This window comes from Labeo rohita, chromosome 2 (assembly GCF_022985175.1).
Source record: "Labeo rohita strain BAU-BD-2019 chromosome 2, IGBB_LRoh.1.0, whole genome shotgun sequence".
NCBI classification, from domain to species: Eukaryota; Metazoa; Chordata; class Actinopteri; order Cypriniformes; family Cyprinidae; genus Labeo; species Labeo rohita.
In genome coordinates, this window is record NC_066870.1 from 3,169,865 (window position 1) to 3,182,859 (window position 12,995).

The window sequence follows — 12,995 nt, forward strand, 5'->3', positions numbered from 1 at the left end:
CCAATATATATATTTTTTTTATTATTTTTTTTTTTTTGCAAAAGTTCTGTAGTGTATTCCAAGCATAAGGCTAGGAAATTTCATAATATGGTTAAAAAAAAAAAAAAAGTTGGTCGCCACTTCTGATATTAGCTGGTTGGCACTAACAGTACATGTAAACACCAACGTGTCTTAAGTGACTTTCTTGCAGTGTTGCCAAGTCTGTGGTTTTACCATGGAATTGGACTACTTTTACACACTTGGTATGGGTATAAGCAATCTCCCCTGGAATGTTATTACAATGGAAAAGACCCCCCCAGTGGAGGGGAAAACAACAGGAAAAATGTGATTTGGCAAGATTTTGGATAGTTTTGATTACCAACTGGGATGGTTTTGTTTCCCTGACCTGGCAACCCTGCTTTGTGTGCATGTTTTAAGATCGGTTTCCCATAAACCTCCCCCATCTGCCTTTGGTCGACAAACTGGTATTTCCTCCCCCAAATGGATGGGTTGTGATCCTCACACAGCATCAAATCGTTAAACTTATGGCGGGGGTTCTTGACTCTGGCCCTCAAGGCCCACTTTCCTGCAGAGTTTAGCTTAAACCTTCTTGTGGTCCCAAAGACCTTGATCGGCTCGTTCAGGTGTGTTTGATTAGGGTTGGTTCTAAACTCTCCAGGAAAGTGGACCTTGAAGACCAGAGTTTAGAAGTCCGAATTGAGGTCAGAATTGATTTCTTTTTAGCTTGTGTTTCATGAATGAATGTGTGTGCAAAAATGAATTGAACCATTTTGACAGGAGACTAATTTATATTAGTGACCACTTTATTTTACTTGGCAACTGCAGTTTGAAGCATATGTTACAAAACATGTTTTAAATGTACCCTTTGTTCCCCAAGATGAATTGATCGCTGTTTACTGAATGACACTTCACGTTTATCTTTCTTGATCATCAATTAAACACAGTAGCACCTTTTTGAATTATGGCGTAGCGGCACTGTTTGCATTCCTATGGAAATTTTCAGATCAACTAAAAGCAATGACTGTGAAAACTACATGGCTGTCAGCTGTCTCAATGGCGAGCGTCTTCCTCATCTTCAAGATCGTCCTCCTCATACTCGCCCATTTCATCAGCAGTGGCGTCTTGGTACTGCTGGTACTCAGAGACCAGGTCATTCATGTTGCTTTCTGCCTCTGTGAACTCCATCTCATCCATTCCCTCGCCAGTGTACCAGTGCAGGAAAGCCTTGCGTCTGAACATGGCGGTGAACTGCTCTGAAATCCTGCGGAACAGCTCTTGAATAGCTGTGCTGTTGCCGATGAACGTGGCGGACATTTTGAGCCCACGTGGTGGGATGTCGCAGACTGCCGTCTTGACGTTGTTTGGGATCCATTCCACGAAATAGCTGCTGTTCTTGTTCTGGACACTCAGCATCTGCTCATCCACCTCCTTCATGGACATGCGGCCACGGAAGATGGCTGCCACTGTGAGGTAGCGGCCATGGCGTGGGTCGCAGGCTGCCATCATGTTCTTGGCATCAAACATCTGCTGTGTTAGCTCTGGAACTGAGAGAGCACGGTATTGCTGGCTACCGCGACTTGTCAGGGGCGCAAATCCGGGCATGAAGAAGTGGAGGCGAGGGAAGGGCACCATGTTGACTGCCAGCTTGCGGAGGTCGGCATTAAGTTGACCTGGGAATCGCAGGCAGGTGGTGACTCCGCTCATGGTTGCTGATACAAGGTGGTTCAGATCACCGTAAGTAGGAGTGGTAAGTTTAAGTGTGCGAAAGCAAATGTCGTAGAGTGCTTCGTTATCGATGCTGAAGGTCTCGTCGGTGTTCTCCACCAGTTGGTGCACCGAGAGCGTAGCGTTGTAGGGCTCCACCACTGTGTCTGATACTTTGGGGGAAGGCATGACGCTGAAAGTGTTCATGATACGGTCAGGGTACTCCTCACGGATCTTGCTGATGAGGAGAGTGCCCATGCCAGACCCGGTGCCTCCGCCCAGGGAATGGGTGAGCTGGAATCCCTGCAGGCAGTCGCAGTTCTCAGACTCCTTACGTACCACATCCAGAACTGAGTCCACTAGCTCTGCTCCCTCTGTGTAGTGGCCTTTGGCCCAATTATTCCCAGCTCCACTTTGACCTGAAAGAAAGCCCATGTGTCCCAGTTTAAACACAGAGCTTGAAAAATTTAACAACTCCGGCTGGTTGGTTGGGTTTTATTCAGGGCGCTCCAGCCCTGCTCCTGAAGAGTTACCTTCCTGCAGATTTCAGTTCAGTCCACAACCAAACACACCTGTACCAAGGTGTTCAGGGCTGCTTGATAATTACAGGCAGGTGTGTTGGGGCAGGTTGCAACTGGAGTCTGCAAGACGGTAGCCCTCCGGGAGCAGGGTTGGAGATCCCTGGTTTAATGTTTCCCAACACTGTTCCTAAAGACAAACCTAAACTACAAATTTTCAAACCTCTAATAATCAAACACACCAGATTGCACTCATCGGCTTGTTAGTCGAGACTCCAAAACCTAAAATGAATGTGTCAAACTCTGTCCTGGAGGGCCACTGTCCTGCAGAGTCTAGCTCCAACTTGCCTCAACACACCTGCCTGGAGGTTTCTAGTATGCCTAGTAAGACCTGGATGAGCTGGTTCAGGTGTATTTAATTGGGGTTGCAGCTAAACTCTGCAGGACAGTAGTCCTCCAGGAGCAGGACTGGACACCCCTGTTCTACAGCTTGGGTCTCCAACCCTGCTCCTGGAGAGCTACCTTCCTGCAAACTTCAGTTCCAACCTTAACCAAAAATGCATCTGTACCAGTTAACAGGGTGTTCAGGGTTGTTTGACAATTACAGGCAGGTGTGTTGAAGCAGGTTGGAACTCAAGTCTGCAAGATGCTAGCCCTCCAGGAGCAGGGTTGGAGATTCCTGGTTTAGTGTTTCCCGACCCTGTTCCTGAAGGCACATCAAAACTTCAAAATTTCAAAGTTTTCCTAATCGAACACACCTGATTCCACTCATTAGCTTGTTAGTTGAGACTCTAAAACCTAAAATGAATGGGTCAGATAAGGGAGACATTCAAAGTGTGTACTTTTGCAGTTGACAATCACTGGGTTTATTAAACCAAATATTGCCATTTACTCAACGCGCTACTACAGGCTACTGTCCTGCAGAGTTTAGCTTCAACTTGACTCAATACACCAGCCTGGTGGTTTCTACATGGAGTATTGGGGGTTCTCCAGAACCAGGATTGACAACCACTGCTCATTTTGTATGTCTCCCTTATCAGACACACCCAATTTAGTTCTTTCAGTCTCTACTAATGAGCTGATGAGTTGAGTCAGGTGATGTGTTGAATCAAAATGTGCAGGACTAGGGGTCCTCCAGGTCAGGTTTGAAAACCCCTGCTCTATAGAATTGGTCTCCAACCATCCTGCAGATCAAACACAACTGTACCAGCTAACAAGGTGTTCAGGGTTGCTTGACAATTACAGGCAGGTGTGTTGGAGCAGGTTGGAAATCATGCAGGACGGTACCCCTCCAGGAGCAGGGTTGAAGATCCCGGTTTAATGTTTCCCAACCCTGTTCTTAGAGGTGCACCAAAACTACAAATTTTTGAACTTTTCTTAATTAAACACAACTGATTCCACTCAGCTTGTTAGTTGAGACTTCAAGAGCTAAAATGAAGCGATCAGATAAAGGGGGCATCCAAAATACGTACTGATGGTGTGCCTCCAGAAAGGGTTGGGGTTGGGAAACACTGGGTTAGTTGACCCAAAAATTGGTGACTCCAAAAAAAGTGTTGCTCTAAAGCTACATGACATTTCTCTCTGCGGAACACAAAATATTCAACAGAGAACGGTTTTCATTATGGGGATGGGTGTGGGCTGTTGAGCTATGACAAAAACAGCACCATAAAAGTAGTCCAGACGATGTGATCTGGCTGTGTGAGAAATAGATGGAAATGTAGGTCACTATTTAGATCACAGTTTTCTCTTCCACCAAGTCCTTTAATCTCATTAAAATTTGGTACGTTAACTTGTGCCAAGTTTGTGCATGCATCCTGTCTGTTCCATCTCATGTAAATTCAGCAATATACCAAAGGCATTGTTTGGATTCATTCTTCGTTCAGGTGGTAAACAAATGTGAAATACCCGAGGCAGCAGTATACTGTTGGTGAATAATCTGACGCCATCTACGCTGTTGGGAGTGGTGTTTAGATTAGCGTTTTTTTTTGGCTTACGTATGTGCAGTAGTAAGATTGAATATGAGCATGACTAAGGATTTACACCTGTGGCAGTGTAGGATTTTCAGTGAAAAACAAGCTATTTTTTTATCATCTTATGCTTTTCTACAGCTTTAGAAGATATAGAATATTGCACACAAATTGTATTGACTGCTTTTATGGTGCTTTTTCCATCACTCTCAGCAGCTTTAAGCCCAGGTTTTTTTTGTTTTATAAATGACGAAGGATGTTTTTAAGTCTCGAGTGTTTTATATTTGTATAGGATTAATAATGGGATTAATAATTGATAATAAACATACCAAACACAAAGTTATCTGGCCTGAAGATTTGTCCAAACGGGCCAGAGCGGACTGAGTCCATGGTGCCAGGCTCAAGGTCCACCAGGATGGCACGAGGGACAAATTTGTTTCCTGTGAAATAAAATAAGTTCGGTGTCAATATCCAATGACTGAAACATCCAATCTAAAAAAACAAATCAATTTCATTCTCTTGAGCTTGAAAATTCCTATTAAATTTGAATTTACAATGTGTGCATGTAATAAATAGCTAATTATAAATGAATTTAAAGTATGCATCATTTAATTCACCCAATACATTGGTATCATGTCTGTATAGCAAATGCTGAACCGCTTTAAATAAGTGCAGCATCATGCATCTTCCCTGCCCTGCTCCACCCTTCTGAGGACAAAAGCAGCTACAGATAAACGGTTTTCTCTAGAACCATAAAAACACATCTGCGTATTGCTGAATGACTGTGCTAACATCCCACAATGTTTAATATTGTCTAAGACCACAGAAAGGCAAGTCAAATTTGTCATCTTTTAAGCAACCCGTGGACACAAAGATGGGCAGTAATTAAGTCGGGTGAAACCTAAACCGTCTGAAATTGAATAAGAAGGAGGTCAGATGGGCCTTGTCTCTGTAATAGTCAATAACTGACAGCTGTGGTCTATAGTCAGGGGAGCAGAGCTGGCAAAACGGATCATCTGCACCTCATGACCTAATAAATGCATACAGTATATCTAAACAAAAAGATTCACGTATACGGTAGCATCACGACTCCTTGCTTACCAGATGCCTCATTGTAATAAACATTTATCCTCTCCAGCTGCAGTTCACTGTCACCTTGATAACTGCCAGTGGGGTCGATACCGTGTTCATCACTGATCACCTCCCAAAACTGAAATGCACAAAATGTCTTACAAGTGAATGCTGAATACACCATGTCCATTCACATTTGGTAACTTGTATGATGATACTGCAGTTTTCCCTTGAATGATGTCCTGAATCCTGTACAGAGCCACTGCAGACCTCTACCACCACACCCATTGCGAACAATGCCTCATAAAACACACACACTTTAAGGATTTTCTTGCAATTCACTGCAAAGTGTTGATCAACAACAGTTTCTTTTCATTATTTCTTTTTACAAAAGAGGTAAAATGCTATCTCCGCATCTACTAAAATGTTTGTGATATCTATAGAATCTTACCTTGGCACCAATCTGGTTACCGCACTGTCCGGCCTGAATGTGTACAATTTCCCTCATTGTGCTGCTGGCTGTAAGGATGCGGATGCGGCGTGTGTCACTGCAGCTGATGCGGCTCTGCCTCTCTATCACTGATCACTGATCTCCTCTCTCGCCGGCAGCCAATCAAGAGGCGCGGGTTTGATGCAGTGGACGTGCTGCAGCATCGCATGTCCTTCCGTCACACCGACGCAGCGAAAATGCTGACTCTGCGTTTACGTGAAAACGCCACAAAACGCACACACCTGACACAAAATGTTGATTAATTTGATTTATAAGTTAGTTGTAATTCTAGTTTTGTTTCTATTCCACATTCAAAAGGAATATTTGTTTATTTACTCCCAGTTCTTTCCTGCAGAGGGCAGCGAGACTCTATGTGATGGCTCTGAGGCGTTTACAAAAGACTCAGACACTCAATTAGAGAAATAAGCACGAAAAAATCGCGGTGATATGTAATTAATCATAACTTTCATCACTGACAATAACTGTAGCTACCTTTTATTTGGTCAGTCACGCGGAGGCCAGTGGCATACATAACTTACTGTCAATAATTTAGTCATCACTTGTGGCCTTTGTTAAATATTCAGGGTGTGGTTTTAAATCGATTGCTCTAAATTTGAAAACATTACCCAAAAATCAAATACTAACAAAAAATAAAATGAAATTATTCAATTAAACATTGAAATGTGTAACTGTCTTCCTAAGGCTAGTTTCTGTTGAGCTAGCATTTCAAGTAAACAGAATTTAATTTCAGTGTTTGGCATAATCTGACAAAATTACATATTGAAATTAGGCTACATACAATATCTTATTGCATTAATTTTCTTATATTTGGTAGCTACAAACCTGGTGAAAAAACCAGCATATGCTGGTAGGTATGTTTTGATGCTGGTTTATGCTAGTCCTTAGCTGGTTTAAGATGGTCTTTTGCTGGTTTTTGCTGGTCATGTTGCTGGTCAAGGACCAGCATGAATCAGCAAAGGACCAGCTTAAACCAGCATCAAAACATACCTACCAGCATATGCTGGTTTTTTCACCAGGGAGCATTTCAAGTAAACAAAATTAAATTTTCAGTGTTTGGCATGATTTGACAAAATTACATATTGAAATTAGGCTACATACAATAGCTTATTGTATTAATTTTCTTATGTTTGGTAGCTACAAGCCTGGTGAAAAAACCAGCATATGCTGGTAGGTATGTTTTGATGCTGGTTTATGCTAGTCCTTAGCTGGTTTAAGCTGGTCCTTTGCTGGTTTTTGCTGGTTATGTTGCTGGTCAAGGACCAGCATGAATCAGCAAAGGACCAGCTTAAACCAGCATCAAAACCTACCTAACCAGCATCCCAGCATCAAAACATACCTACCAGCATATGCTGGTTTTTTCACCAGGGAGCATTTCAAGTAAACAAAATTAAATTTTCAGTGTTTGGCATGATTTGACAAAATTACATATTTAAAATAGGCTACATACAATAGCTTATTGTATTAATTTTCTTATATTTCGTTGCTGAAGACAATCACATAGAAAAGCTTGCACTGAAGTTATCAGTTGAGACCTACCAGTTTTGTCATGTAATTATCATTAACATGATTGCAAATCAAACCTTAAATCAGACGTTTGTAGTGTAAATTCTTTAATGTTACACAGAGTAAATTTCCAACATGACGAGTCTGCAGTGATGATGATGATGATGGTGAGGCTGCATTTCAGAGCAATTACTGTTCTCATCAGATCATATTTCTTCATGACATATGTCTGAGTCGTGCCTTTGATTTTAAGCTAGGTCTAAACATTTTTGAACTTTTTGAAACAATTCAAGAGTTTTGCTGTTACCTGTGAAGTTGATAAAGCTTATAGAAAACCTCACAGAAGATATGGCCTACAACTGTACAGCCATGTGAACATAAAATCTAGATGTGATCAATCAAAACAGATTAAAATTTTCCTCAGTGTAATTAATATCACCTGTAACAGCATCAAACGGAAGATGTAAACTTTTCAGATCATGATTTGATCAGCATTTGATCCTTTCTGTGGGATGAATTTTATCATTATAATTATTATTTTGTTATTTCAGGTGTCTCAGAGTATATCATGCAGGTAATGCTGCGATGCCTTGGCATATTTTGCCATATTATCACAGTTATATTACATCATGTGAATAAAGCTTAGTCAGATTAGGTGTCATATTGAATTTAATGTGGATTAAACCAAGGCTGTGAGGGACAGTCTTGCAGTTTTTCAAATGGCACATGCTGTATAAAGGTCCTAGACAATGTTGTAAAACTATTTTATGGATGTTTTGTCTACTGCCCTTTTTTTTTTTTTTTCAAAAAGACGTTTTGTCAGCTGATGAATCAGCATGTTGCTAAACAACAGTACAATCCATTAAAAACACAGTACTTCAGTCCCTCACAGCCTCGTTTTCATTCCTGTCAAAAGCTAAAGGCGGCATTACACTAATTAAGATATATGTGATGTAAAATATTTCCTAGATTAATAATGGTTCTGTATGACTCATGACCTGACCTGTGTTTTGATAGACTTCCTCATGATCACACAATGCTTCACAAGAATATTTAACAAATATAGGCCTATCCACTTACTCTTTTGCTCACTGCTTTATCTACAGCAATGTTTTCTGTTGATATCAACATTTGACATAGCCACCAATTCTCCTGGGATAATGATTAAATAATAGTCTACACAATGATTAATCAAAAGTCTAAACATAGCATTAAACATGAATAGAATTTTGGTGATCAATGTTTTGCATTTTTAAAAATATGTATTTTTAAATAAGCACACATTTAACTCTTAATTATGTTGAAAATGACTGTTGATGTTTCTTGTCTCATCACATTCGGTTACAAATTAAATGAATCTCATAAATTAAACCTATACTTTCCATTCAAAATGGTATAATTTGACAAAAAAGTGGAGTATTTTGCATATTACTGTTAGTTGTTTACCATTTTTATCATTAAACAGTTGTCAAAGATAAAATATATTGCCAACTTGCATCTTAGCTTACACCCTTGCTCCATTCACACTGAAGTATCGCCCAGGAAATCACGTTCAGCTTCTGTGAACAGTAAAAACCTTTGATTTGATTGACTGTCATTTTGACACTGATGAGTGCTTTAAGACCGCTGAGACTGATGAGGCAGACCAGGCCATTTCTAATTATGGTGGTTATGTCCCCTGCACTGACAATTGCTTTGTAAATTAATTGGACATACATTCAACAAGCAAACAGTCTGTTTGGACTGCTTATCCATCTGTGAAAATATTTCTATTCTGCCAGAGGCTGTGTGTGTGTGTATGGATATATATATGAAATTATTTTATAATTATTATTTCATATTATATATATATATATATATATATATATAGTTGAGATGCAAAACCAGCTAAAAGCCATCTTGGTCAAAAATGAGTGAATGCTCCTGACACATAGTTTACGTCCATCAAATACTTTTACTTCAAACTCGCTAAATTCCAGCCTCAGCCCAATCAGAAATACCAGTACTTACATAGAAACCTATATAAAGTAGCCACAAAGAAATGCTCATTTTGAAGAAATACATCAGATGGATTTAGAGGCTTTTGCATCTGAACTCTTCATATATATATATATATATATATATATGAAATGCATTATAATGTATTATAACAGCCAACACGTTTACACATTCAGTAAATCAATACATATATCAATAAATATATTTTATTCAATAACGTATATTACGACACATATGACTTTATATACATGTGCATTATTTATGTTAAAAAATGTACATTAAACCCAAAAACAATCAATTTTTTTGACATTCATCCTTTTGCCAGTACTCTTAGAGCTGACATTCTGAGGGAATACTTATATTAAATACCCTTTTTTAAGTATATGAGATATACTCAAGATACCAAAAAATTGAATTAGAAGAGTTTGCATTGGCTAACATTCATTTTTTTTTAGATCACTTCAGATCACATGAGACAGGTCAGTTTACTAACTTTAAAAGAGGTCAATTTGATGCGGTTCATGTATATAATGGTTGATCTGAAAATGTGAAGTGCACCTCAGTAATTTAATGTTAAACACTGCACTGTTCACTACCATTGACAGTCAAACTTTGCATGCTATACACTGGCATGTCAAGTGGTTCTACCTCAGAATATAGAATATTATTCTCATTAGGGTGACCTTTGTGTTTGAGTTTGGTATATTGAGTCTTGGCTCTGGAAGAGTCATCACAGATTTAGCTTTCTCGTGTGTATTCTTGAGAGTTAAGCCAGGGGTGCTCAACCCTGGTCCTAGAGATCGACCTTCCTGAAGAGTTCAGCTCCAACCCTGACCAAACACACCCGAACCAGCTAAGTAGGATCTGGTAATTACAGACAGGTGTGTTTGATCAGGGTTGGAACTAAACTCTGCAGGAAGGTCGATCTCCAGGAACAGGGTTGGGCACCCCTGAGTTAAGCCTTTAAACTATGGCATACAGCCTGTGTCAAATGCGAGAAATAATTAATATGTTATCCAATTGACCTCAAAAATTGTCAAACAGTGAGCTATTCAATATGGTGGAGGAAGAGATTTGGTTAGGAGAGTTTGGCCCCAAATATACCTTCTTCAAGTAAATGAACTTGTACTTGTAGCTATACAGCTCAATTTCATGTGTTGTTGTTTTGCGTTTTGAATTACACTCTTGAAACATTTCAGATTGCAAGTTTGGGCTTGTTTCTCAGCATTGCTGTAAGAAGCATTATAGCAGACATTAAAGTCTTAAGGTGAGTTTTTTTTTTTTTTTTCTTCAGATCAACTATTCTCACAGCAAATAATCTTGCTGGCAAGTTTTTTTTATGTTTGAAGGTAATGTGGTTCAATGGCACAAGCCTTGAAGTTAAAACTAGTGCTCACATAAATATTATTGAGAGCAACTCTAGAAGAGCTCATGTTAAGCATGCAATGACCAAACATTCACGTCAGTATCTGCACAATATTTTTCTGGCCTTGTCTTTCTCCAAAACTTCTTAGTTAGGAAATCAGTTTTTACTGAATGGCTGAATTTAAAATCCTTTAAAAAGTGAGTCTTTGTATTTCTTCAACAGATCTCAAAGCCAAATCATGCCAACAAGTCGCATTGCAATTGCAAATGGAAAAGTGTGATTTTTCTTTTGAGATTGTTTTTTTGAAGTAACATGCTTGAAAATGATCGACTCATCACTCTGAATGTTTATATATCAAATGTAACAACAAAACTACAGTAGAAAAAGCTAAAGGAGGTCACCAGATACAGTAGAGTAAGGCCGTGATATATTTGAGAAGAAAATGCCCATCCTTGGAATAATCGAAATACAAAAGACATAATTTAAATTAACAAATAATCAAAACCCTTTCTACAAATTTTACATACTTCAGGGCAATAATACTTTTTATTGAAGATAAAAAGAAACTTAATATTAGCTGGAATTATTAAAATATGCCACAGTCATTGAAAAAAAAAAAACATTCTTTTCAATTTATCCAAAGTAATGTTAGGTTTGGTGCCAAGTACACGTCGACAATGAATTGTTTTAGCCAAACTTATGAATAAGCACACCCAACTGATACAGTATTTTAGAGAATATTTTTAGCAATTAAAAATCAGTACTAAATATTAGTATTCTTTACTGATTTAAAAAACTGAAATGTTTTCAACTCATGGCATGGGTAGCACATAATATTATTGCTGTGGGTATAAATGTACCACAAATAAAAGATGACAACTGTAGTCATTCCTCAAATTGTTATTTGTTCTCATAACTTCGACATCATTCATTAAAAGTTTCATTTTTTTCATGTTCACATGCCTTTTTTGTCACTGTGAACGATAAAGTGCCACAGACATGGTAGCAAAATACCAATGGGCATACACTCATTGATACAGACATAGTAACCTAAAATATTTTGTCTTTTCTTTTTTTTTTTTTTAAGCAGTCAGTACCACTGTACATCAGTACCACAATAGCATAAATTACAAAAGTTTTCACATTCACAATACATCTGTTGCATACACTTGATTGAGTGTATTGTGGTCACTTAAGACGCACAGCCATGAAGTACAATGATTTCTCCCCCACCAGTATCTAGTGATTAGCTTAAAAAACATTAGCTTAATAAAACATACCACACGAATACCATTTTGAGCAGTCTCTGTGTTGTGTCTATTTTACATCCAGTTATTATTCACTTATTCTTTTAAACACAGAAACTGGTGTGTCTTCGACACTGAATTCCTAGAGGTATTTGCCTTCCGCTTCAAGACACATTGGCAAACATTCCCAGTGTTAAATATACAGTGTTGGGTTTTTGAGAAATTCCCTTTGATACTGGACTTCACAGATGCTTTATTCCCACCTGAATATTGCGAAATTAATAGATGTAATTACAGTCAACTGATTCAGAATTAATCACATTTGATCCTACCTGTTGTTAATTACCATCAAACAAGCAAATACGAGTAAGCCTAATTACTAGACTACATGAAATTCCGGTGTGACTCAAGTGGGAACTTGTCACTATTGGTCTTAGTGTTTGTAATAACACAAGCTCAATGATAACACATAGAAATTTGGATCTAGCTGCCCAAAAAGCAGTTACTGGCACCATAGTAAGGGGCTGTTCGCACAGAACGCATCTTAAAAACGTGAGACGCAGTGCTCAGAAATGTTTTTTTACAAAACGCATTGCAAAATGCCTCCTCCGAATTGTTTCTGTCAAACAAAACAGTTGCCATGCCAACTTGATACTGTCAACAAAAGGTTGCAACGCTTAAACTATGGCGCAGTTGCACTTCGGATGTCCCGAGTTCGAATCCCCCATCGTGGACCTTTTCCGATCCCACCCCCCTCTCTCTCTCTCCCACTCACTTCCTGTCATATCTCCACTCTCCTATAATATATAAAAAAAAAAAAAACCCTTCTGATTAGTCTGCTGTTTTGGAATTGACATTAATGATTGGCGCTGTTTGAAAAATTAAAATTTTCTTAACATTTTTTAAAAACCCAGCACTCTTTGGCGCCAAAAGCCTCATGGGCAGCGCACTGACATATAGCGCTGTTGCGCTTTGGGTGTCCCGAGTTCAAATCCAACCTCGTGGACCTTTCCCAATCATATCCTTTCATATCTCCACTGTCCTATCTCCACTGTTGCCCCGCCTCCAAGGTCTTCTGATTGGTCCGCTGTTTTGGGACTGACGTTAATG

General features: G+C 39.1%; 2 protein-coding genes across 2 annotated transcripts in view; both read right to left on the bottom strand.

The window, feature by feature from the left end:
- Positions 1-892: 892 nt before the first annotated feature.
- tubb2 (tubulin, beta 2A class IIa) lies at positions 893-5,877 on the bottom strand. The gene is made up of 4 exons (XM_051094822.1): positions 5,712-5,877; positions 5,291-5,399; positions 4,519-4,629; positions 893-2,123 (listed from the first exon to the last, which is right to left on the bottom strand). Exons 1-4 carry the CDS (start codon positions 5,766-5,768, stop codon positions 1,051-1,053), a joined length of 1,350 nt encoding a protein of 449 aa, XP_050950779.1. The 5' UTR covers positions 5,769-5,877; the 3' UTR covers positions 893-1,050.
- A 3,585-nt stretch (positions 5,878-9,462) lies between these two features.
- The window catches only part of slc22a23 (solute carrier family 22 member 23), a 57,728-nt gene continuing 54,195 nt past the window's right edge, over positions 9,463-12,995 (bottom strand). Inside the window, exon 11 of the transcript XR_007829570.1 lies at positions 9,463-12,883. The gene's annotated coding sequence lies outside the window, so the exon portion shown is untranslated. The remainder of the gene's footprint in view (positions 12,884-12,995) is intronic.